General features: G+C 47.4%; 7 protein-coding genes across 7 annotated transcripts; 3 read left to right on the top strand and 4 right to left on the bottom strand.

The window, feature by feature from the left end:
• Positions 1-313: 313 nt before the first annotated feature.
• On the bottom strand, positions 314-3261 carry BDV38DRAFT_239716 (ATP-binding protein; the record flags this gene model as incomplete). Its single annotated transcript, XM_032053795.1, has 3 exons — positions 314-1474; positions 1529-3175; positions 3241-3261. Coding segments are annotated over 3 exons (2642 nt in total), but the record flags the coding sequence as incomplete, so codon positions are not given.
• Positions 3262-4170: 909 nt separating this feature from the next.
• BDV38DRAFT_239714 (uncharacterized protein) lies at positions 4171-4946 on the bottom strand. The gene has a single exon (XM_032053794.1). The coding sequence runs from the start codon at positions 4826-4828 to the stop codon at positions 4412-4414; it is 417 nt and encodes a 138-aa protein (XP_031916509.1). The 5' UTR covers positions 4829-4946; the 3' UTR covers positions 4171-4411.
• A 2388-nt stretch (positions 4947-7334) lies between these two features.
• Positions 7335-7786, top strand: BDV38DRAFT_279948 (tautomerase family protein; the record flags this gene model as incomplete). The annotated part of the gene is made up of 2 exons (XM_032059170.1): positions 7335-7460; positions 7520-7786. The coding sequence occupies 2 exons, from the start codon at positions 7335-7337 to the stop codon at positions 7784-7786; spliced, it is 393 nt and encodes a 130-aa protein (XP_031916508.1).
• Positions 7787-8451: 665 nt separating this feature from the next.
• On the top strand, positions 8452-10205 carry BDV38DRAFT_290173 (glycosyl hydrolase family 79 C-terminal domain-containing protein; the record flags this gene model as incomplete). Its single annotated transcript, XM_032061423.1, has 5 exons — positions 8452-8582; positions 8805-9052; positions 9111-9486; positions 9581-9615; positions 9763-10205. 5 exons carry the CDS (start codon positions 8452-8454, stop codon positions 10203-10205), a joined length of 1233 nt encoding a protein of 410 aa, XP_031916507.1.
• A 1208-nt stretch (positions 10206-11413) lies between these two features.
• BDV38DRAFT_290171 (general substrate transporter) lies at positions 11414-13758 on the top strand (the record flags this gene model as incomplete). The annotated part of the gene is made up of 11 exons (XM_032061422.1): positions 11414-11690; positions 11766-11905; positions 11971-12042; positions 12133-12293; positions 12353-12446; positions 12502-12651; positions 12710-12887; positions 12949-13160; positions 13218-13429; positions 13492-13581; positions 13653-13758. Exons 1-11 carry the CDS (start codon positions 11441-11443, stop codon positions 13756-13758), a joined length of 1665 nt encoding a protein of 554 aa, XP_031916506.1. The 5' UTR covers positions 11414-11440.
• A 1296-nt stretch (positions 13759-15054) lies between these two features.
• BDV38DRAFT_290169 (Zn(II)2Cys6 transcription factor domain-containing protein) lies at positions 15055-17556 on the bottom strand (the record flags this gene model as incomplete). Its single annotated transcript, XM_032061421.1, has 1 exon — positions 15055-17556. One exon carries the CDS (start codon positions 17554-17556, stop codon positions 15055-15057), a length of 2502 nt encoding a protein of 833 aa, XP_031916505.1.
• A 195-nt stretch (positions 17557-17751) lies between these two features.
• Positions 17752-19618, bottom strand: BDV38DRAFT_290167 (flavin-containing monooxygenase). The gene has a single exon (XM_032061420.1). It carries the CDS (start codon positions 19569-19571, stop codon positions 17904-17906), a length of 1668 nt encoding a protein of 555 aa, XP_031916504.1. The 5' UTR covers positions 19572-19618; the 3' UTR covers positions 17752-17903.
• Positions 19619-20384: the final 766 nt, after the last annotated feature.

Below are 20384 nucleotides of genomic sequence, written 5' to 3'. Positions count from 1 at the left end.
AAGGTAGCCTGGATACTTCCCTTGATCGATCAGTCCGAATGGGAGTCAATTCATACCTTTGCTATACGCAGCATGGAATATATTTTGATCTAATCTATAATCAAGATGTTTTGTATCAAGCAATCAAACAATTAAAGTTTTACTAACTTTGTACTATACCTGCAGGACTACCTGACGTTGAACTCATAGCCACAAGTAACATTCACGATTAATCTAGGACGCATGTTATCAACATACCTTCTCCTCCCTATACTAAAGCTAAAGTTCAAATACAAATATCAAATATTGGGTATTATTATCTGCTTTTCTTGTTCAGAAACCGGGACGCAGTCGATACTGAAGGGCGCTGTTAGACCGACAACTATGGCAGGAAATGTTATGAGAACATAGATGATTCTACGTTTTCGTACATAGAAAGAAGTCTGTGTTGAATGATAGGAAACAGATAGCTCAATTAGAAATCCTTTCCAACGCTATCTTCACTCTCATTCTCGTTCAATTCAGGTCTGGAAATTGAACACCGACTCTGCAAGGCCATGGCACCTATCAGATATTTCCGTTCTGTAATGGTGAGCATTAGATAGTGAGCACATCAATATGGATATTTCGGAGCTCACCTTGTTTTGAGGGTCGAAAAGGCTACTAAACTTTTCAATCTCTTGGTGGGACCTAACACTGACGCTTGGCTGAACCTTTTGAAGTGCCCCTACCAAATGATTGACACCCAGCCGAAGCTTAACAGAAGCCTCGGTGCCATCCTCGTTGACGTGTCGAGATTTAGCTTGTTCAATGGCAAAGTCCAGCGCAGCTTGTCCACAAAGCGAACGCAGATCAGAGCCTGTGTATCCTTCTGTTTGGTTGGCAAGCGCCTTGATACTGACCAATGGATCTAGATCATCCTCTTTCAGGAAGATATTTAGAATCTTCTCTCTTTCCTCAATACCAGGCATTCCAAACATTACTTTGTAAGGTAGACGCCGGAGGAATGCCTCGTCAAGATCCATTGGGTGGTTGGTAGCCCCGATAACGAATGGTGCGTCTTGGTTATTGGAGAGTCCGTCCATTTCTTGGAGGAATTGAGTGAGACTCTCTCGTCTCCAGCTTTGATCGCAAGAAGAGCGACGGTAGAGTAAGGCATCCACTTCATCAATAAATAGGATACATGGTGACAGCTTTCGTGCTAGAGAAAACGCTGCGCTGATATTCTTCTCTGTCTCACCGACCCATTTACTTTCAATATCTGATGGTGTGATGACGATCATGGAAGAGCTGGAGTCGCTTGCCATTGCTCGAACCAGCTGGGTCTTTCCTGTCCCTGGCGGCCCGTACAGCAGTGCCCCTTTGACGTTCACACTGTCAACAAGAGCTTGGCAGGTACCTTCGAAATGGACTTGCGACAGGCGGACCAGGTATTTCACTGTGTCTTTGACGTTATCAGCGACGACAACATCATCATACGTCACTTTCTGCTTTTCTGTTGCATTTGTTAGCTTTCAAACTATTAGTGTCTTCAGAGAAGAATGCTTACCCGTATCGATAACCTTCGTAAAATGATTTTGCTCGTATTCATTGCATGAACCACGGATCTCTTCAAGGCGATCCGAGATGGTCCTGTGCGGTTTGTCTTCCTCAGGTGACTCTGATGACTGATGATTTTCATTCGCCAACCGAATTCCTCGCGCCACGATATCCCGGATATCTTGTACTTCCAACATACCTTTGGTCATGAATGAACCTGCAATCTGGTTTGCAGTCCGGGCGAGATTTGGCAAATGGGAATCTATCGGTATATCGGAAAGGCCCAAATCCAAGTCGTGCGGAAGGAGGTGTGACCATACTGGATAGTTGCGATCTAGCCGTAGCTGTTGATTGACTGTTATATTCCTCTGTTGAATAGTATATCGCTTCTGCTCCTCTTCAAAGGATGCCTCGTACTTGGACAACATTGGAGTGTCAAGGTTGAATTGAACAGCAGACACGTTACTGGTAAGTAGTTTTCTGTTCATGATTACCGTTTGCTTTTCCACCACAGTAGTAATAATCAGGACCGGCACCTGCTTTTGCCGATACTCTTGGACGACTTGTCGAAGGTTCGTCAGTATCTTTGTTCCGTTATTCGCTGTCCGAATCAACCGGGCACCGCGAAGGTGTATTATGACTGGAGGCCTGTTCATTGTAAGAGAACTAGACATACTCTGGGCTTTTGTCCAAGCAGCTTCAATAATACTCTTGATGGATCGCTTCGTACGATGAAAGACCCCTTTTTCTGCATGTTCCTCACATCGAGAAGCGAAAAAGATGTCCATGATTGCATCCACGTCGTGCTTTCCCTTCAGGCAATTAAGCTGGCTTATCGTCTCTTCGTCATCTTCCAGGTCTGCGGGTTTGATGTTCTGATTTTCAGCACTTTCCTGTGTTTGGTTCTGTTCTTCATTCGACTTGCCACTCGCTTCGTCGTGCTGTTCTTCCTGCTTCTCTTCCTGCTTCTCTTCCTGCTTCTCTTCCTGCTTTTCTTCTTCCTGTTCGTGCTCCACATTCCGCTTCACAACCTGATTATCTGCCACTTCCTCTTTTTCTCCATTGTCATCCATTCCAGAAATCTCATTCGGGGTAGATTCCATATTCCCCTCATCTAAACCATGCACACCAGGGTCATCAGAAGTAGAACTGGGTGGCGTTGGACAGCCCTGGGAATCATCAACACCCTCTACGGTCGAAGCTCCATCCTCTCCTTTTGAACTTTCACCGTCTGTAACCGTGTTTTGTGACTCGGGAGTGGTCGTATCTTGAATGAAGAAGTCGCATGCAAGGTTTCGGAGATCCCCAATGTCCAAATTGACTAGCGTCGCATTAAGCTCTCCGGCCAAGTGCGTGACGATCGCTGTTCCGTAAACCAGCGATCTGGCTTCGACGGTCAAGCAAGGCTTATCTGCATCCAACACGAGTGTCGCTGGTGAATTTTCATTTTTGTTGAGTATGGTGCCGGCAACCGTGTCTCGGAAATCCGCATAGAGATCCTCACGAAGTTCGTACTTTTCGGGGTCTTGCTGCGACTCGATTGTGGGCGATGGGGTCTTGACTAGGGCGATTTTCGATTTTCCCTGTTCGGTCGGCGTTTTGATATGGTCTTTGACAAACCAGTCGGGGACATTGTAGGTCGATTTGACCTGTGTTTCTTTGGTTAAAGGTTAGACAGTGTATATAGACAAAACTTATAGATTATGGGTGCATAGACTTTACCGGTGCTCGTATCAGTCATTTTCCCGGACGGCTCGAATGGTTTCTGATAATCAAGATGATCGCATAATTCGGATGAACATGGCTGATATTTATATCCAAACTGAATTTATTCCGGTAGTCTCTGATCAGTGTTTGATTTGGATTGCTCGTACAGGTCCAGGCAACAACACCTCCAAGATGTCCCTGTCTTGCCACGACGCATCTGCTGCCTATTGCTGTCCCCAAAGAATGTGTTGTCTCTGCAGGAGATGTGGGGCGTCTGTACATAAGGTCGAAACCCAAAAGGTCTATTCGATAAGTGATTTTCAAATGCTGTAAAGGAGGAAAGGGCTTGTACATGATACATGTATGATCACCTATGAAGAATGCTAATCATGTCAATTGCAGCTTCGGGCTTCATATCAACGTTATTGGATGGATGCATAGATCGAAAATGTAGGCATCCCAAGGGTATGCCTAGGCAACCACGCGACCACGGCACATACTAATCATTGCTGTACGTGCAGATCTTCCCTAGTAGAAAGTCTAGTACCCGCTTCTTCAGCTGTGTTGCAAAGTTATTATGGAAGACTAGCATACAGAGAAATATGTGGTGATCACGTGATTTCCTAGGCAGACCCGTTGGATGCCTACATTTTCGATCTATGGAATTGGGCCACATAAATCCAGATTTCTGAGGGCCAGCTGTAGCTTATTATAATGACTGTTATTCGAAAGACTAAATACAAGCCTCCATAAAGATATTCTCCCTCCCACGGGCAGTTGGCAATGCATAATCCCAGCACTCCCCAAGGTGTTGTACCTTCCAGAAGGGAAAAACAATTTCTAGAGGGCGAGACCCAGGCTCTCGCTGAGCGGAAAACTCATAACATAGCATTTCATTTTATAAAGATATATAGATACTAAGCTACTGTCGAAAAGTAAGTTATCCAGACAACATCTATATTTCAACTCAACATAGCGGGTCAGACGGTTCGCAGATGTAGTATTAGAATTATTGCTAACAAAGAGTCCTTTGTTCTCAACAACGAAGCAGCTAATATCCTTCCACAAACAAACAAATTGCAGTCTCGAAATAGAAGAAAGAGATAAGCGGAAGAAAGGAAAAGTGGAAACCCGTCCAAATAATGTCGAACCTCCAGTCCAATGCCTTGCCACTCAACCACGCAAATTACAGTTCATTGCGTAGTGGCGGCTCCCATGGTTTGATATCGCTTGGGCATATGTTTGGTATTGATCCTGTGCATAGGCCGCACAGGTGGCTTCCGCAGGTAATAGGAGGAATGTTGCTAAACATTTCATGACATATCATAATGGGCCCTATACACTGCGCACATGTCATCTTCGGTATACAACATGGCTTCTCACGTATATTTGGACCACACCGGATGCATTGTTGCTTGCGGCCCGTCCAACAGGGAGCGCCACCACCAGAGTTGCTATACCGACGGGTGCCAGTCGTCCCGGAAGGGCAGTTTTCATTGCAAAAAGGTGCAGTCCCCTCCCAGAAGCATTCACAGCCTGCCAAGGCTCTTCCAATGAATGCGAATCCTAGTATTATGATCTGAGGGATGTAGGATGCTTTCATGATAACGACTATGAACGTATTATGGTGGAAAGGCTCTTTAGACGCAAGCTTTGAAGTAATACACGAGGGTGGAGTCGACAAAATATATTGGATTTTCCGGACCGCTGCACAATCATTCGTATGGTTCCGTTTATTTAGACTAATCCTGTACTTCCTATTCTCAGCTTCCATTCCACTCTAGACTCTCAAGTACTTGTATGTCTGCCGTCATAAAATTTAATATCCGAAGAAACCAATATATCAGAATGACGACAGCAAAAAGTGAAGTTTACGATTGTCATTGGATATGAAACCCTGGGTGATTCACAGATCCATCTCGAACAGTACAAAAAAAGGTTATATGTGGTCACGACCACTCATGCATTTAAATAGATTCTACTACAGCAGCCTGAAAATAGTCACAGTGACCCATACATTGTTGTGGATGGCTGCAGCCAAACTTTAATTCTCTGAGTGAGCGATACAATCACCCAGCCCATGGTTTTTTTAGTTTTTGGTACTAACAGTTTATATAAATGACACACGTCAGCCTTCCCATAATCTCTCACTTTTCTCGGGTTGGGTGATATGTGAGTATCCAACAAAAGCCGATGACCTGCGGGTAACCTCCGCCGCCGCCGCAGCCACCGCTGAACGTTTGTATTAGAAGGTCTAGACCACTCTAGACCCAGCAGAAAATGACCACCGAGATCATTATGAAAGGTCAGAAAGGTTAGCAAAAAATAAAGAAGGGTCAACTGGAGAAAGAAAATCGTCAGGTTCAGGTTGGGCGTTTCTTGAATATGGTATCAAGGTCAAGGTCCTCGATAGTCACATAGTGGCCGACCATAAACAGACATAAACTTCATATTGAGACGATCTCAAAATACGTTGATGACAATGGAAGCGCAATTTAGAATGGAACACGTATAGTGTAAAAGAACCACAACTAAACATTAATGCACAAGGAAACATTCTCTGAATTCCAATTGGAAACTGCACTTCTCGACTGATAAACTTTGTGTCAGCTGCCTGCGAAGGTCAGTCACGATACTGATCTGCTCGATAGGAGTCTGGAGCCCAATTTCATCGGCTGCCCACTGTTCGCAGTAGAAATCCAATGAAGTGGTATGATGACGATAACTGTTGTTATGAGGAACTGCAGTCTCGAATGTCAGATCCCGGCTGACATTGACATTGGTAACACCCTTAAAACAGGCTAAGCATCGTCCCTCTGGAATAGGGCAGAAAAGGATGGTCGCGCATGGGCGGAATCCACTTCATGCTGCTTCTTCTTCCTCTAGTGGCCCACTAGACTTTACCCTCATACTCAGTAAGATCTATGTCGAAACAGTAGATGGCCTATCCCAAGCCGTATTGATGTAAACTGGACTAGCATCCCGCATTAAATCTGTTATGCCAACCAATTGGGTAGCTGGTTCAATTTTCCTCTTTGGTCACTGGTTGGGTGCTAGCTCGTCGATCTAATTGATATGAAGATAACACAGTAGTCACAGCTGGCAGCATATTCGTCACTTCAATCCTCTAGAGGAGTATACACATGATCACTCACTAGAATAATCTCGTTGAAAGGTTCGACTATCCGCGACAGTTCCGTCCGAAGTATTTATATACATTGTTCGGGCGCCATTCAGAACCTACGGCGTATCTATTCCGATGGTAATATACCATGCTACGCTATTCCTACAGAAATCGATCAAATCATTCAACGAATGAGGACAGAGATATCAAATCCATGAACAGTATATATTGGCAAACCAGCGCGAGTATAAACAGGTTTGGGCCGACGCGAACTCCGACTTGGACCAGCAGAAGGCGCGGCATAGGTTTATCCTTTCAGTTATGGAACCTGTCGCCATCAGACGTCTTTATAGGAATGGTCGCTTAGCCATAGCGAGGCGGGGATGTTGGTCGCCTTTCGGTATTACTAGAATTATGGTACCTAGTAATGCTAGCAGCCGAAGACGATCATCGAGCTCTGACTCAGGGTCTGTAAACTGAAAGTATCCTCTCAATTTGTCTGGCTCATTGTGATATCCGTTGAAGAAGCTGGGTTTGGTGCGAGTAATTTTACGGGCTTTGTTGATCTTGTCCGTGAAAGCGTCGATCGGCGAACCAAAACCGATAGTCCCATGACTGCCCTACTCCCAAATGGTTCGGTTCGCTATTGAAAAGATTAGAGCATGAATGATGTCACGATGGTGAGAAGAGGCAGAGATCGCCGCGGATATTGCGGAGCAAGCCTCAACATGATAAGCAGGTACCCACAATCGGGGTAAAGATCAAGAAACCCTAGTGCTAGAGGAAGGTCTTTGACGCCATGGGCACGTCAAAACTGTATAGATAAACCAACTTCTGTTCCTGTCAGCGTCTCGTTTGGGGTTGTCACACCAGCACTTGAACGTGCTGTTTCGACACTATCTATTGATTGATCTTGTCTTTCCTTCTCCCTTTCAGGGATCCGACACGCCTTATTATTCCTTGTTGTACTTATCTCGAAGTGACGATGCCTCTTGTGAGGATAGACCTAATAAGAGGGGTAAGGTCTCCCGATGAGATAAGAAAGCTGGCCAATGTGATTCAAGAAGTTATGCGGAAGCACTTCAATGCACCGGAACGGGATCGCTACCAAGTAAGTATCATATGTCCAAGTGGCACCCACGCTGTATTCTAATAATATCTGGCCTTAAGATTATCACCCAACACGAGCCCTATGAGTTGATCTGCGAGGACACGAACCTGGGAATGGAGAGGAGCAACAACTTGGTCATCGTCCAGATCCTGCAGCAAGGACGTAGTACTGAACAGAAGCTAGCTGTCTATCAAGCACTTCATGAGCGACTATTTGAGTTGTGTGGACTCCCTGGGGAGGATCTTATCATAAGCTGTGCCGAAAATACAAGGGCGGATTGGAGCTTTGGGATGGGAGAAGCACAATTTGTAGCCGGTATATTATAGACCGATGTCAATGACCTCACCGGGCTGCAACCGATACCTTACGGTTTCCTTTTTCATTTACCGGACGTAGAAACTCCTGTCTGACAAAAAGCATTTCTAAAACCCTAGAAGTCAGCATCTCCTCGTAATATCAAAAAAGGAACATTCAAAGTAGACTAGACCAATTTCGGCAGTGCAACGTATTCCACGTGATTGTGCTCTCCCAAGCTGGTTAACCCTAATATTTAAATTGTTTGGCCTGAATCAGGCAAAACCCCGGCAGGAACGGTTGAGCATCGGAGAGGGGGATTGCTAGCATATCATACTTACTGCTCAGACCTCGGGAAAGCATGTCCCGACGACCAAGACATTTCATTTGTACCCCGCAAATGATCTACACACTCCTGTCTTCCCCAGATGTTCACTTCACCACCACTTGTGGAAGGAAGCGGACCCCTGACGACTTCTCTCCGGTGGAGGCGAGTGCTTGCAGAGCTTGGACAGAAACACCTGGAGTCCAGGGCCCATTCTGTTCTTGAGCTGTTCTGCCGAGGCTGTAAAAGTAAACAGGCTGGTAAATAACAAACCGGTAGATATAATGCAGCAAAACTCCCCATGGGTGGCATATCTGGTGTTGTTGTCTTATCCTTCAGGCGAAGTCACAACAGAGTCCAACATCTCCTAGAATGGTACTCCTTCACCTTGCTGCCGGTTTTCTGGCCGTTGTTGCTCCGACATCAGCTTTGATCTTTGAGGTACCAGCATCAGCACCGAGAAATGCAAGCGCTCAGCTGGCTGAGGCACCAGTAGGCCTCTCGTTAGTATCACAGAAACCTTCCTTGGGTGTAGATGCTGATTACGCAGTCTCGAGTTTTTCACATTTCCGGCTTACATGAATGACGTCGATGCAACCAAAACCTGTCTTCAGAATCTCAAGGAACTGACTGGGACATGGCCACCACTACGAATTGGCGGCACCACGCAGTGCGCTTCTTCATCCTCGAGACAATCTCCCTTATCAGTGCTAATCTCATTTCAGAGACCGTGCGACATATGATGCGTCTTCCAGCAGCGCAGTCACCTACACAGTAGCCGATCCAGCAGATGCACCTTCATCACTTACATTTGGCCCGCCATTCATAGCCCTGGCTGCGGACTACGACGGTCAGGTTATCATAGGTCTTAATCGCCGTCTGAACAATCAGTCCAACACGATTGCTGCAGCCACTCTAGCTAAAGATACAATACAGAACCTTTATGCCATAGAGCTTGGAAATGAACCTAATTGTATGTTTTCCATGCGCATCGTCTTGTTTGGGAGCCTGCTGATATGAAGCGTATTCAGTCTTTTCCGCTAGCGACCCTATTGCAGACGGCGGGTCATGGGATGCTGCAGCCGACTATAAATCTCAAGTGGCTTGGCAGGATGCAGTCTGCCAGAATCTGTCCTCATCAGATCTCATTTCAGCAGGCGTCTATTTTGGCACATCGCCCATGAGTATCTCCGGCTTGTCTTCTGTTGAGGGCGAGGCCAACGACCTTGTCAAGGACTACTGCTCGCACAATTATCCCCAGTCACCAAACACTGCTGATCTGGCCGGTCTGATGAGCCATAGTGGTATTGCATCTCAAATCCAACCCTTTGCCGCTGAGGCTTCAGCGGCGGCTTCCAAAGGCAAAGCTCACATTTTTGGAGAAACTAACTCTGGTAATTGCATTCTGTCGCACGCTTGCTGTTGTTACTGACGGCCTCCATAGCGACTCAGGGTGGCGGTGGGATTAGCCCGACATACGGTGCTGGTCTTTGGATCCTAGACTACGTGATGCAAACTATTCTTATGGGCACGCAGGTACGTACCTGAGTCATTCGACCCAGTATCGGAGAAGGTAGCCACTTACGTTCCGATTTGTGCAGGCTCTTTACTTCCACCAGGGCACCATAGGCAACTGTAAGTAACTAGATTCGCCCATTTATGCGACGCAAGCTTACCCAAAAGGTCCGTACTGCTGGTGGGGGCGCTACAATATGGGTGCACCTTATTATGGCGCCTACTTTGCGACAATGGCTCTGGCCAATGCAGATCAGATCGCTCCGCTAGATGACCAGACAACTCCGTACGCAGCATACGCAATTTATCAAGACGGCGCACCGTCCAGGGTACTGTTGTACAACTCAGACTACTACACCAATGGCACACGCCCGTCGCAGACCTTCACTCTGAACGGACTGACATCCTCCAGTGTCACCGCGAAGCGGCTAACAGCACCCGACTCTACCTCCAGAGTTGATCAGGGCCAGGTTCCTACCGTTGCCGGCCGAACCTTTGCAAACGAAACATGTGTGATCCAGGGTGATGAAGTCATAGAAACAAGCACCGTGTCTTCCGGTTCAGCCACATTTACGCTCAGCGCCTCAGAAGCTTTGCTTGTCTATCTCTAAGAAGCAATGTTCTTAGGTCTGTGCTTTTGTGCATGATATGGTAGCTAGACGCGATGATAAAACAGGAAGTAACCAAGTATTACTTATCTTGTATATCTGCAATGAGTTCAATCAATCAATAAAATCGAATTCTATTAAGCTATTAGAGCCTAATTACTGAAACATCTAGCTATCCAGACACCTCGCCAATGAGACAGACTTTTGGTCCAGAAACGCTGGATACAAATCCTTCAATCTTATGCATAGGAGATATTGAAATGAACGAAAGGCCTTTTAAAATATAACACAAGTGTCTGCCACAGCACCTCTCTCCCCTACTACCACCATCTATCTGGGGCTTGTCCGCTTCCTCTGTTTACCTTGTAGTTCTATTTAGTAGGAAAGCCCCGGCCTAGGATGAGCCCCCTTTCTCTTGTAACCATTTAACCAGCGTCTTCACTATCTAGCTGCACTCAGCAACGTAACTGATTGTCTGCAGGTGTCGTATAACAATATCGTAGTATACGGCTTTACCACATGGCCCCCTGATCCCAGCAATCTTATCTAAAATGGCGCTGTGTAGATCAATGTACAGCGGGCACTGCTAAAGAATGTGCCTTGACGTCCAGAGCCCTCCTCGCTGGAAAATCGATCTAACTCAGCGACTTGGATTTTAAATAGGAAATAGCGATGTCCTATTCGATACAAGCGCATCTGAATTACCATCGCTGTGTGCGGTTTGGAAAGGCCCTTCCGAAGCTCTAGGACCGTACTATCGACGAGCATCTATCAGAGATAACTGTCTGGGCTAATGACAATTATCCTTTCACTTTGTTGGTGGCGTGCGCTATTTTAACCGCTCATTAATTGACCTTCGGGTTTCAAGGGCCAAGGATGGCCTTGTGGTGTCGATCAGCCAATGTGAGCCTACACTCGGGATGCGATATCCCGAGGTCAGAAGCGTTGGCGCAATTAAACACTCCACCTCCACCGGAGCTTGTAATCCTTTCATAACCTAAATCAACAGCCGTAAGCCGAGCCTGCCCAGTCAATAGCCGATCGTGTGCTAAAGCTTGACATAGGTTAGCCGGACTTCTATCTGGGGTATTTTCTGGAGTCTCCGCATGGATCCACTATCAACAGTAACGTACACTTGAGTCTATATACAAAGGCCTTGTGGCTGAAGGATAACCCTCTGATCTACATCTGCCAGTCTAGAAGATTAAGGTCACGAATCGCACCGTCCAAAGGCTACCATGGTCACCCACCACACCTCACACGAGAGCTTGCAAGCTGTCACCGCAGACGAGCCAACCATTGGCAAAAATGAGGCGCTCGAACAGCCGACTGCGGAGGAGAATGAACATTGTCCAATAGGCAAGGGAGGTGCACCAGTGATGCGATCAAAGGAGGACGACCTTTCTATATGGCAGACGGTGAGGCGATATAAACTCATCTCCATCATGGCAATGGCTGCGGCGTTCAGTGCCGCATTAGATGGTTACCGTATGGCTCTGTTATCCTAACCTTGTATTCAAGATTCGCAGAAGTCAAGCTAATAGGACATTTGCACTATGCTAGAGATCAATCTCAATGGTGGGCTTGTCTCCAATGAGGGATTCATCCGACAGATGGCCAAACCTGGAACAACAGTCATTGAAGGTCAGTATGTCTCCGCTTGGAGTGGCCTTCAGTCTTCTGGTCAGGCGATTGGCCAAGTTGTACGTATACGTACCCGTTGACTCATGAGAAACCTGCTAAAGCCCTCTTCCCTTTTTCTATAAAGCTGCTCCAGTATGTGACGGAATCATACGGCCGAAAAGTGGCATTTTACATCATATGGGTCGTCTTTGTAGTGGTAAGCTATGACTCAATATTCCCTCTGCTTGGTTGACCTCCTATCCATCGGCATTCTTCCCATGATGCTAATGTTACTCCTTTTTCTTAGAGTATATTTATTGAGTCCTTTGCTACCCGATGGGATCACTGGCTTGTGGCGAAGCTCTTCTCTGGCATGGGAGTCGGCATGCTGCAATCGACATTGCCTGTCTATCTATCAGAGATCGCTCCGACCCAGTTAAGAGGATTCTTCATTAATGCGTACAGCTTGTAAGCTCTCCCGCCCCAATTTTGAAATCACAGATACTCCTAACCAGTGCGTCGCTCAGTTGGTTCGTGGTGGGACAAATATTCGCCTCGGTGGCTCTCAACCAACTTCATGCTCAAAATCCCTTGGACTTTCGAACGCCCATCTATACACAGGTAAAAGTCGATCTCTTTCAGAAGATCGCGGTGATGTACTAAGAACGTTTTCCAGTGGGCTATGGTCGGAGCAACCATTATTATCTTTATAATCATGCCCGAAACTCCGTGGTGGCTTGTTAGTAAAGGAAAGCTTGATAAGGCCTCCAAGATGCTTAGGACATATAACGACCGCGTTGAGGGTTACGATGTGTCCGAACAAATTGTATGTGAAATGTCACCCTTTGTGCACCCTTTTTACTAACAATCAGTCCGAATTGCAGGAGATCATGAGTGCTACAGTCGTAGAGGAGCGCCGGATCGCCGAGCGAGACTCGCAGGAAGGGATGTGGGCTGTTTTCCAGGGCCGCAATTTCATCCGATTCGTTATTGCTGGATGGCCAAAGATCACCCAGCAGTTTGTCGGGCTTGCAGTGTTCAACTCTAATGCTACCTATTTCTGTAAGCTCGCCGCATTCATATTGAGCCGCCTCTGTCTCCTGGTGCTTACCCTCTCTTGCAGTTCAATATGCGGGTAATAAAGACCCTTTCCTGGTCACCGTCATCCTGTCCTGTGTCCAACTCCTTTCAATGATCATGACGGCCATGCTCACCGATCAAATTGGCCGTCGACCACTCACCGTCTATCCATACGCGGTCACGACCCTATCCGTGTTATGCCTTGGAATAATCGGCTGCTTTGATTACACTCAGAAGTCTACCAGCTCGCTTTTAGTAAGTCATTCAAATCTCTCGTCTGCGCCAAGATCCCTGACGAATCCTGCACCACAGGTCTTTTTCGCCTGTCTCGCTACATTCTCGACCACCGGTGCCTCGTCAATTGGTTACGCCTACGCTGCAGAGATTCCCCAGCAACGCCTGCGCGCTCAAACGGCAGGCTTGTCTCTTGCGGCGTCCAATTTGATCGCGCTCATGTTCAGCTTTTGCACACCTCTGATGATCAACGGACCCCTCACTAAATGGGGTGTCAAAACAGGATTCTTGTGCGTACACAGTTTTCTCATAAATGACACGATCAGTCACTAACATGAAATTCATAAAATAGCTTCGCGGGAACTGGTACGGTTGCCGTTATCGTCGCATGGTTTATCCTCCCGGAGGTCACACGTCGGACACCTGCCGAGATCGATGAGATGTAAGTAGAAGCGCATTCCAGAGATAACATTCTCCTCTAGTCGTGCTAACTCCTCCGTGTCTTTCTCATAGGTTTGAGAAGAAGGTTAATCTTCGCAAGTTCAAGCATTATGTTACTGATGTTCAGACCCATGCTGCTGAGCAACACGAGATGGAAGCACACACGCGTACAGCATAGAGCTTGATATGGCCAAAAGAACTGCATCTGTGAAGTGAAACGCATCATACCAGGTACCTGTGGTGGAACTCGTGGTTGACAGTATTGCTTGACGTCCAACTACTACAAGAATCTTAGAAGTAGTATAATCTTCCACATTTCCACCTACCTGGCTCCCTTTTTTCGGCGCAGTCCTCACCATTGCCACCTGTTAGTCACGGGGGAAAATTGAACAGAGACATTGTTACATATTCCCCCTGGTCTACTGCCACCGTTTATTCTTTCCTCCTGTTTCTCTTAGGCTTCTGGTAGATTGCAACTGGCGTCAGGGGTCATTGGTATAAATACCAAGTCCCAACTGTCACGTAGTAGGCGCCCGAAACTAAAGCAATGTTATGGGCCCAGCCACATAAAAGCGGCAGCAGCTAATACCTAGTTTTAGTTTAGCCTAGCTACCTGTAATACGGCTTAGGGCTTAGGGCCCGGGCTATTCATGATGCCGCTTTAGCAATACCTCCACGTTTATAGATTCCTTTTATATCTTGACCTCGATGACCCCAAATACCTACCGTAGTATATGCTAAAATTCCATCGAAAATAGCTAAGATTACCATATTGCCTGGTAATATTTTATGTATTTTTAGTGAGATTGTTGGGGCCAAGTCACATAAGTAATTTTAGAAATAGGTATCCATACTCATACGATGCGGAAGATCTGCTATCCAAATATATATCTTCTGTCTACTTCACCGACTCACACACAACAAGAGCCCAGACTCATTATTAATTCTCCAAAACCCCCGCAAAAACTATGAAATATGTGGGGGATACTGTAGCCTTTTTAGGTGAATTTAGTTGATTTTTTACAATTGAATTTGAGATACACTGGGCAATTTGTACGCAAATCACGTGGAGAGTCATCTTTGTTTACTGTTCGGAAGTCACGACGCGACTTTTCTCTTGGCGACTCACTCAGCCCGAACCCGTTCAGCAATCTGTCCTCTGTGGAGTATACCCTTCTTTATATTGAATCTCCCGTTGTTCGTCGTGGAGGCCGAGGGATCCAAGTTTCTCACGCACTGGTTTATGACTAACGTGGAAATGGTCTTTCCCCATTAGTGATTCGTGTCCTGTCATTTTTGGCTCCTTCAACGTTAAGGGGATACTGTGGATAATGCCTGCAGCGTGTGTTGGGGGTGCTACTAGCTAGACAGAGCAACAGAGCTTCGCCCATCCCACCGACACTTACGTCACTTCCTAATGTTGGACAAATTATCGCGAACTGGCCCAAAGAACGACCAGGGGAACAAAGTGGTATCAAAGGGCGAACATGTAGTATGGATCGATAGTGTTGCGTCGCGACAGCGCTCTGTTGAGACTGTTTGATAGACTCTGAGCTGCGGTCAGAGCCATATCTGACTTTCTTCCCAGGCACTGGAGTGCCTTGATACAGTGCTCGCAACGCTGACACGTTAGCCTGAAAGAGTCTTGCTGCATTTGGTAGCCACATTGTGATATGCCGATTTCCCCGATTAGGATGGTGCCTGCTTTTCTGAAAGAGTGGATAAGGACAGCAGTCCATGGCTCCGTCAATGATGCGGCTTGATTGACTGAATCGTGAAAATCGCGGAGTCTAGGGTGCGACGAGCCCTGTAGGTCGTAAGAGTATCGAGCGAGCCCTCCAACAGCGAAAGCATTTTCGTGCTTCAAGAGGGAGATGAGGCCAGTGGTACACCGATGTTCGGCTTGGGAGCTTTGCCCAAGTCGCGCTTGATCTATGTCCTCAACAGTATCTGCGAGCAACATCGCCGCAAGATGCCAATGTCCGGCCAGCACTAAATACCATGATTGTATGCGAGACGGGAGTTCTGTATGGTGAGATAGACAGTCTAGCATAAATTGCTTGTACGTGGAATTCCAGTACTCGTAGACCAAGAGAGCACTGTGGATTGCTTCCTCAATAGTTTCCGCCTCGCATCCCCGATATACAAGGGTATTGATATGATTTATGCGACGGAATAGAAGGACCTTTACTGGCGCGGCGTCGGATAAGACTTCCGCTGCCTCTCTGTAAGAGCAAGGCCAGCGGGTCTGGTTGAGCTTGTGCAGCGTGTTGCGTTTGCGAAGAAAATGATCGCCCCATACACTCTCTTCACGTCTGCTAACGGAATAGGAGCTAATATCCAATCCATCCAGATCAACGGCGCCCGGAGACGAGCAGAAGCGCGACCGGGAGGGTATGATCTGACTGTCCTCATCGGAAATGACAGTGGGGCGTTGATATATGACCGACGTCAACGTATCAAACATGATGCCCAGCCAGAATAGAAGATTGAAAGTGTGTTGGGCTTCAGAGTCCTTCAGCATCAAGTCGACCTGGCCTGACGGATGGGTTCTTTGTCCTGTACGGTATACATCATCACATTTGTTCTCCTTGCAGCATTGCTCGAGCGCTCTGTTGGAACCTTGCCGCCGAAGTTTGATCAATCGAGAGCGAAAAGTAAACAGTTGCCGGAGCGCCGTTTCGAGATACATTGGGGCAGGGTCATGGTCGAAGAGCTCGTCGGGCTCCATTTCTTCTTCAACGTGTCGGGGACGTTGAGCCAGCGAAAACAATATATTGGCGAACGCTACGCGGAACGATGGAATTGCTCTCGATTTCTCCAATGCATGACGCGCTTCATTCCAGAAGACCTCACGCATGCCACTTTCGCGGTGAGCCGAAGAAGATGGTATTGGGATATGTTCGTCTGCCGAAGGCCCCTCTAGCCACTGAGAAGCGAACGCCATGATGGCAGCATGAAGTGTCTGTGTTGCTGTTCTACTCTCCACACTCGTCAAACGTCGATCGGGGATGGATGAGTATGCCTGATCTAAGAGGCAAACTCGTCTGTAGATCCTATTCGTGGTGTAAGGTCCTGTCTTCGGTCCTTTTGCGTCAACGTACTCCCGGTTACTGTAGGGACAATTACGCTCCGTCAACCAACAGCTCAATGCATTTTCCATACTGTCGTTATATATGTGGATTAGGTTGTGCGTTATCATAGAGTGCGCATGATTGTGTGCTAATTGGCTTGAGCCCACACACAGTGCAGTGTTTGTTGGCATAGACACAGCACGGACTTCGGTTGGCGGAAGGCCATGGAGCGAGAGCTCAGAACTGATATCATATGTCTCAAATGGCTGGCAGTCGGGTGTACCATTGGACTGCGACGAAGTTAATGAACTGCTCATTGTCCCGAGCTGTGGAGTTTGATCGGTAATGTGCCAATCTTGGCCGGCCGCGGCAGAGTCCCACTGGGCACTCATTTGTGGTATCTGGTCAGGATCGACATGCTTATCCTGATTGAGAATCATACCGGCGTTCAGAGGAGAGGCGACCGCTGCGTCATTGAGGCATTCCCAAGTTAGCCAGTCCGCATTTAGTCCCTCGTCGTGCGGCCACAGCAAAAGCGGATCCCTAACAAACGTGGGCCATTTGCAATTCTCGACGTTTTGCAGAGGGAGCTCTGCAGGATTGCGCGCAATGGAGGTTTGTTGAGAGGATCGAGCGGAACGATCGTCCTCCTGCCGCGAGAGGGCGATCGCAGTATTTCTGGCTCTCTTGCTACGGCCATGCCGGTATCCCGTATGGCCCAGGAGCCAGTTGAAAGTGCATTTTCTTTTGTATTTTCTGCAATTGGAGCATGAATGATTGTCTGCCTGTTGAGCACCAGTGTTGGCATTTCCCTCAAGCTCGTCAGCCAGCAGGGCATCGCATGCTCTCTTCCCTTTACGACATTGATCACAGCTACGATGCTGGCGGCGACGATAAGACATTATTCATAGCAAGGTGGTATGGTCGAGAGAGTAGGGCCGTTCCTGGGGGAGTAATGAAGGTGAACATGGATCCGAGAGATTAAAGCACGGACTTAGCTGGGGAAATGCGGGGGTTTTGCGGGGTATAAATCGGCCCGGCGTTCATATTAAATTAATAGTTCGTGATCTGTTTACCCTTGAGGTTATTCTCAGCCTGTTCAATCCTACTGACTACGGCTGGTTCCTTTGGAATGGGATGCTACACTAAGGTCTCCAAAAACCCGATCAGCCATGGATTGATACTACCGAAGGTTACAAGAGGTCATGGAATAGTAACATGAAGCATTGCCTCCAAATATCCACGCACTTTAGCGTTTGACGATATCAAATCCGGTAAAATTGGGAAGAACGGCTCGGATCTCCTTTGAATAAGGATACTCTCCTCCGGCATAGTTGACCTGCTCAAAGACCTTTCCGGGCATGCTACCACCCATGTAGGTGGACTTGGTCGTAGGGAAGAGTGACTTGTCCGAAAGTTCATTGATCTTGACCTTCCACTCTTGGGCAGCCTTCGCGGTTGGATTGATGTACTTAATGCCTTGACGCTCGATCTGCTTGATGGCATCTGCAATCCACCGCCCTTGGATTTCCACTGTTGTAGGACCATTGCTCAGCAACGTTGGGCCGTGTGGCCCGTACAGATGGAACATATTTGGGTAACCACTGACGGTCATGCCAAGATAGGTGAAGGCACCGGCTTTCCATTCGTCTTTGAGACTATTGCCATAGATACTGTGAAGTCCCATGCTGGTCATGCCTCCGGTCGTGATATCAAATCCAGTGGCGATACACACCACGTCGAATTCATATTCTGTTCCATCTTGCAGCTTGATGCCCTTTTCCGTGAAGTCCGCAATGTGATTGTCTTTGATATTCACCAAATCAACATTGGGCCGGTTAAACTGCTCAAAGTAATCATCTTCCAAGCAAGGGCGTTTCACTCCCCAAGGGTGTGGTGGCTCCGAAGGCGCCAGGAGCTCTTGGTCCCTGGGGTCATTGATGCGCTCACACACCTTCTTCCTCCAGAAATCATAGACGACGCGATTTGCCTTGGCGTCATATAGATAGTCCTTATAATTAGCCACCCAGTATCGAAATCCACCCTCACTCCACAGCTTTTCCAAAAATTGCTCTCGCTCCTCTTCACTGTCTTCAAATAGCCCGCGCTCGCAAAAGGTGTACAGGAACCCCGCAAAACATTTCTCGCGATAGCGGAAAAGTTCCGGGTAGAATGCCTTGGTGTCCTCTTGTTCTTTCACCGTGAGAGGGCGCTTGCGCATGGGCACTGCCAGGTTCGGCGTGCGCTGGAAGACCTTGAGCTCCCCGGCCTCCGGTCCCCAGGCCTGGGCGATTTGCACACCAGAGGCTCCAGTGCCAATGATGGCGCAGCGCTTTCCACGGACGTCTATTTTCTCATCCGGCCAAAAAGATGAGTGGTGGACAATGCCCTTAAACTTCTCGATGCCCGGCCACTCCGGGATGTAACGCTTCGCCGCAAAACCGGCAGCGATGATAAAGTATTTCGCGCGTGCCGTCCTTCCATCGGCCGTCCGAATATGCCAGCGGCCTTCCACGGTATGGAAGTGTGCGCTCACGACCACGCTGTTGAATGCACAGTCCTTTTTGATATTGAGGACCTTGTCCACATGGTCAAAGTAGTTGCGCAACTCCTCATAGTTGGGATAATTGGTCGACCACGTCCAATCCTTCCAGGTTTCCGGGATCGACAACTGATACTCGGGCACTTCCGAGTCTACACCCGCGCCGGGATAACAGTTCCATCTCCATGTGCCACCAATGTCATTTCCCGCTTCATAGATGACTGCCTTGAGCCCGAGCTTTCGCATTTCGTACAGAGAATAGATGCCGCCAAACCCGGCTCCCACAATCAGGACATCCACATCGAGATGATCGGCGTAATTTCCCTCTGCGGCGTCCCGCGTGGCATTCTCGGCGAGTTCCCTTCTTACGGGCATGGCTTCTGGGGGAGCTTCCTTTTTGTATTCTGCTAAGTGGGGAAGGGCTAGGTAGATATGGTCCAGGTGGAAAAGAAGATCAAAGAGACGTCAACGAGCTTAGAATGATGTTAGTATTTCTCTGCGAAGCAAATGTTTTGAGATGCAATACCAGTTGGTCTTAGAGAATAGGTACCTTAAATACTGTCGGCAGTCAGACTTGAGTGCTCGCCAATTGTCACGCTCATTGATTATAACCGACGGAGCCGCCTATGAGGAGGTCCAACTATGCATCAGTCCGATTCTGGCAGGCAATCCTTGTCTCCCCTCTCCTGAGTGTTGCTGCACGAGTAAGCTGTAAACCAATAATTGAAGCGCAATGCTGAAAGGCCTAGACTACTTCTCCTGTACGAAATCGCGTGAACTGCAGGGTTAGTTCCTATGAAGCAACCGGATGTGATTGTCCGTGCATGCGGATCCGCATCGGCTATCTTGTGACTCGGCCAAAACAGCTAAAATTCAATAATTCCTTCAACCCTTGGTGTTTCTGATTCGACCACGCATAGGATACATACTATTGGAAGAGTTCTTTAGTATCTTTACAATAGTATTTGTCGAAAAGCTAGGACATATCACTTTGAATTCTATATTACTTGCTATTTACGGTATACAGAATAAATAATAACCTGCCATCTGGATTAAGTTCCAGCAACCAAAGCCAGTAAGTATTATTTAGTTTAATAATTAAGATAGTCTAAGTTAATAGATCTGTAACCTAATACACTTGTGGAATTAATACTAAGTGCGTGGCTGTTAGTATCAATTGTCTGCATC

Source organism: Aspergillus pseudotamarii, assembly GCF_009193445.1.
Source record: "Aspergillus pseudotamarii strain CBS 117625 unplaced genomic scaffold BDV38scaffold_11, whole genome shotgun sequence".
Lineage (NCBI taxonomy): Eukaryota > Fungi > Ascomycota > Eurotiomycetes > Eurotiales > Aspergillaceae > Aspergillus > Aspergillus pseudotamarii.
The sequence above is the reverse complement of the archived record's forward strand: the minus strand, read 5'-3'. Positions and strand labels throughout refer to the sequence as shown.

Bases quoted from the DNA above. Each gene is read 5' to 3' on its own strand.
- BDV38DRAFT_239714 (XM_032053794.1), bottom strand. From the start codon at position 4,828: ATGAAAGCATCCTACATCCCTCAGATCATAATACTAGGATTCGCATTC.
- BDV38DRAFT_290167 (XM_032061420.1), bottom strand. From the start codon at position 19,571: ATGCCCGTAAGAAGGGAACTCGCCGAGAATGCCACGCGGGACGCCGCA.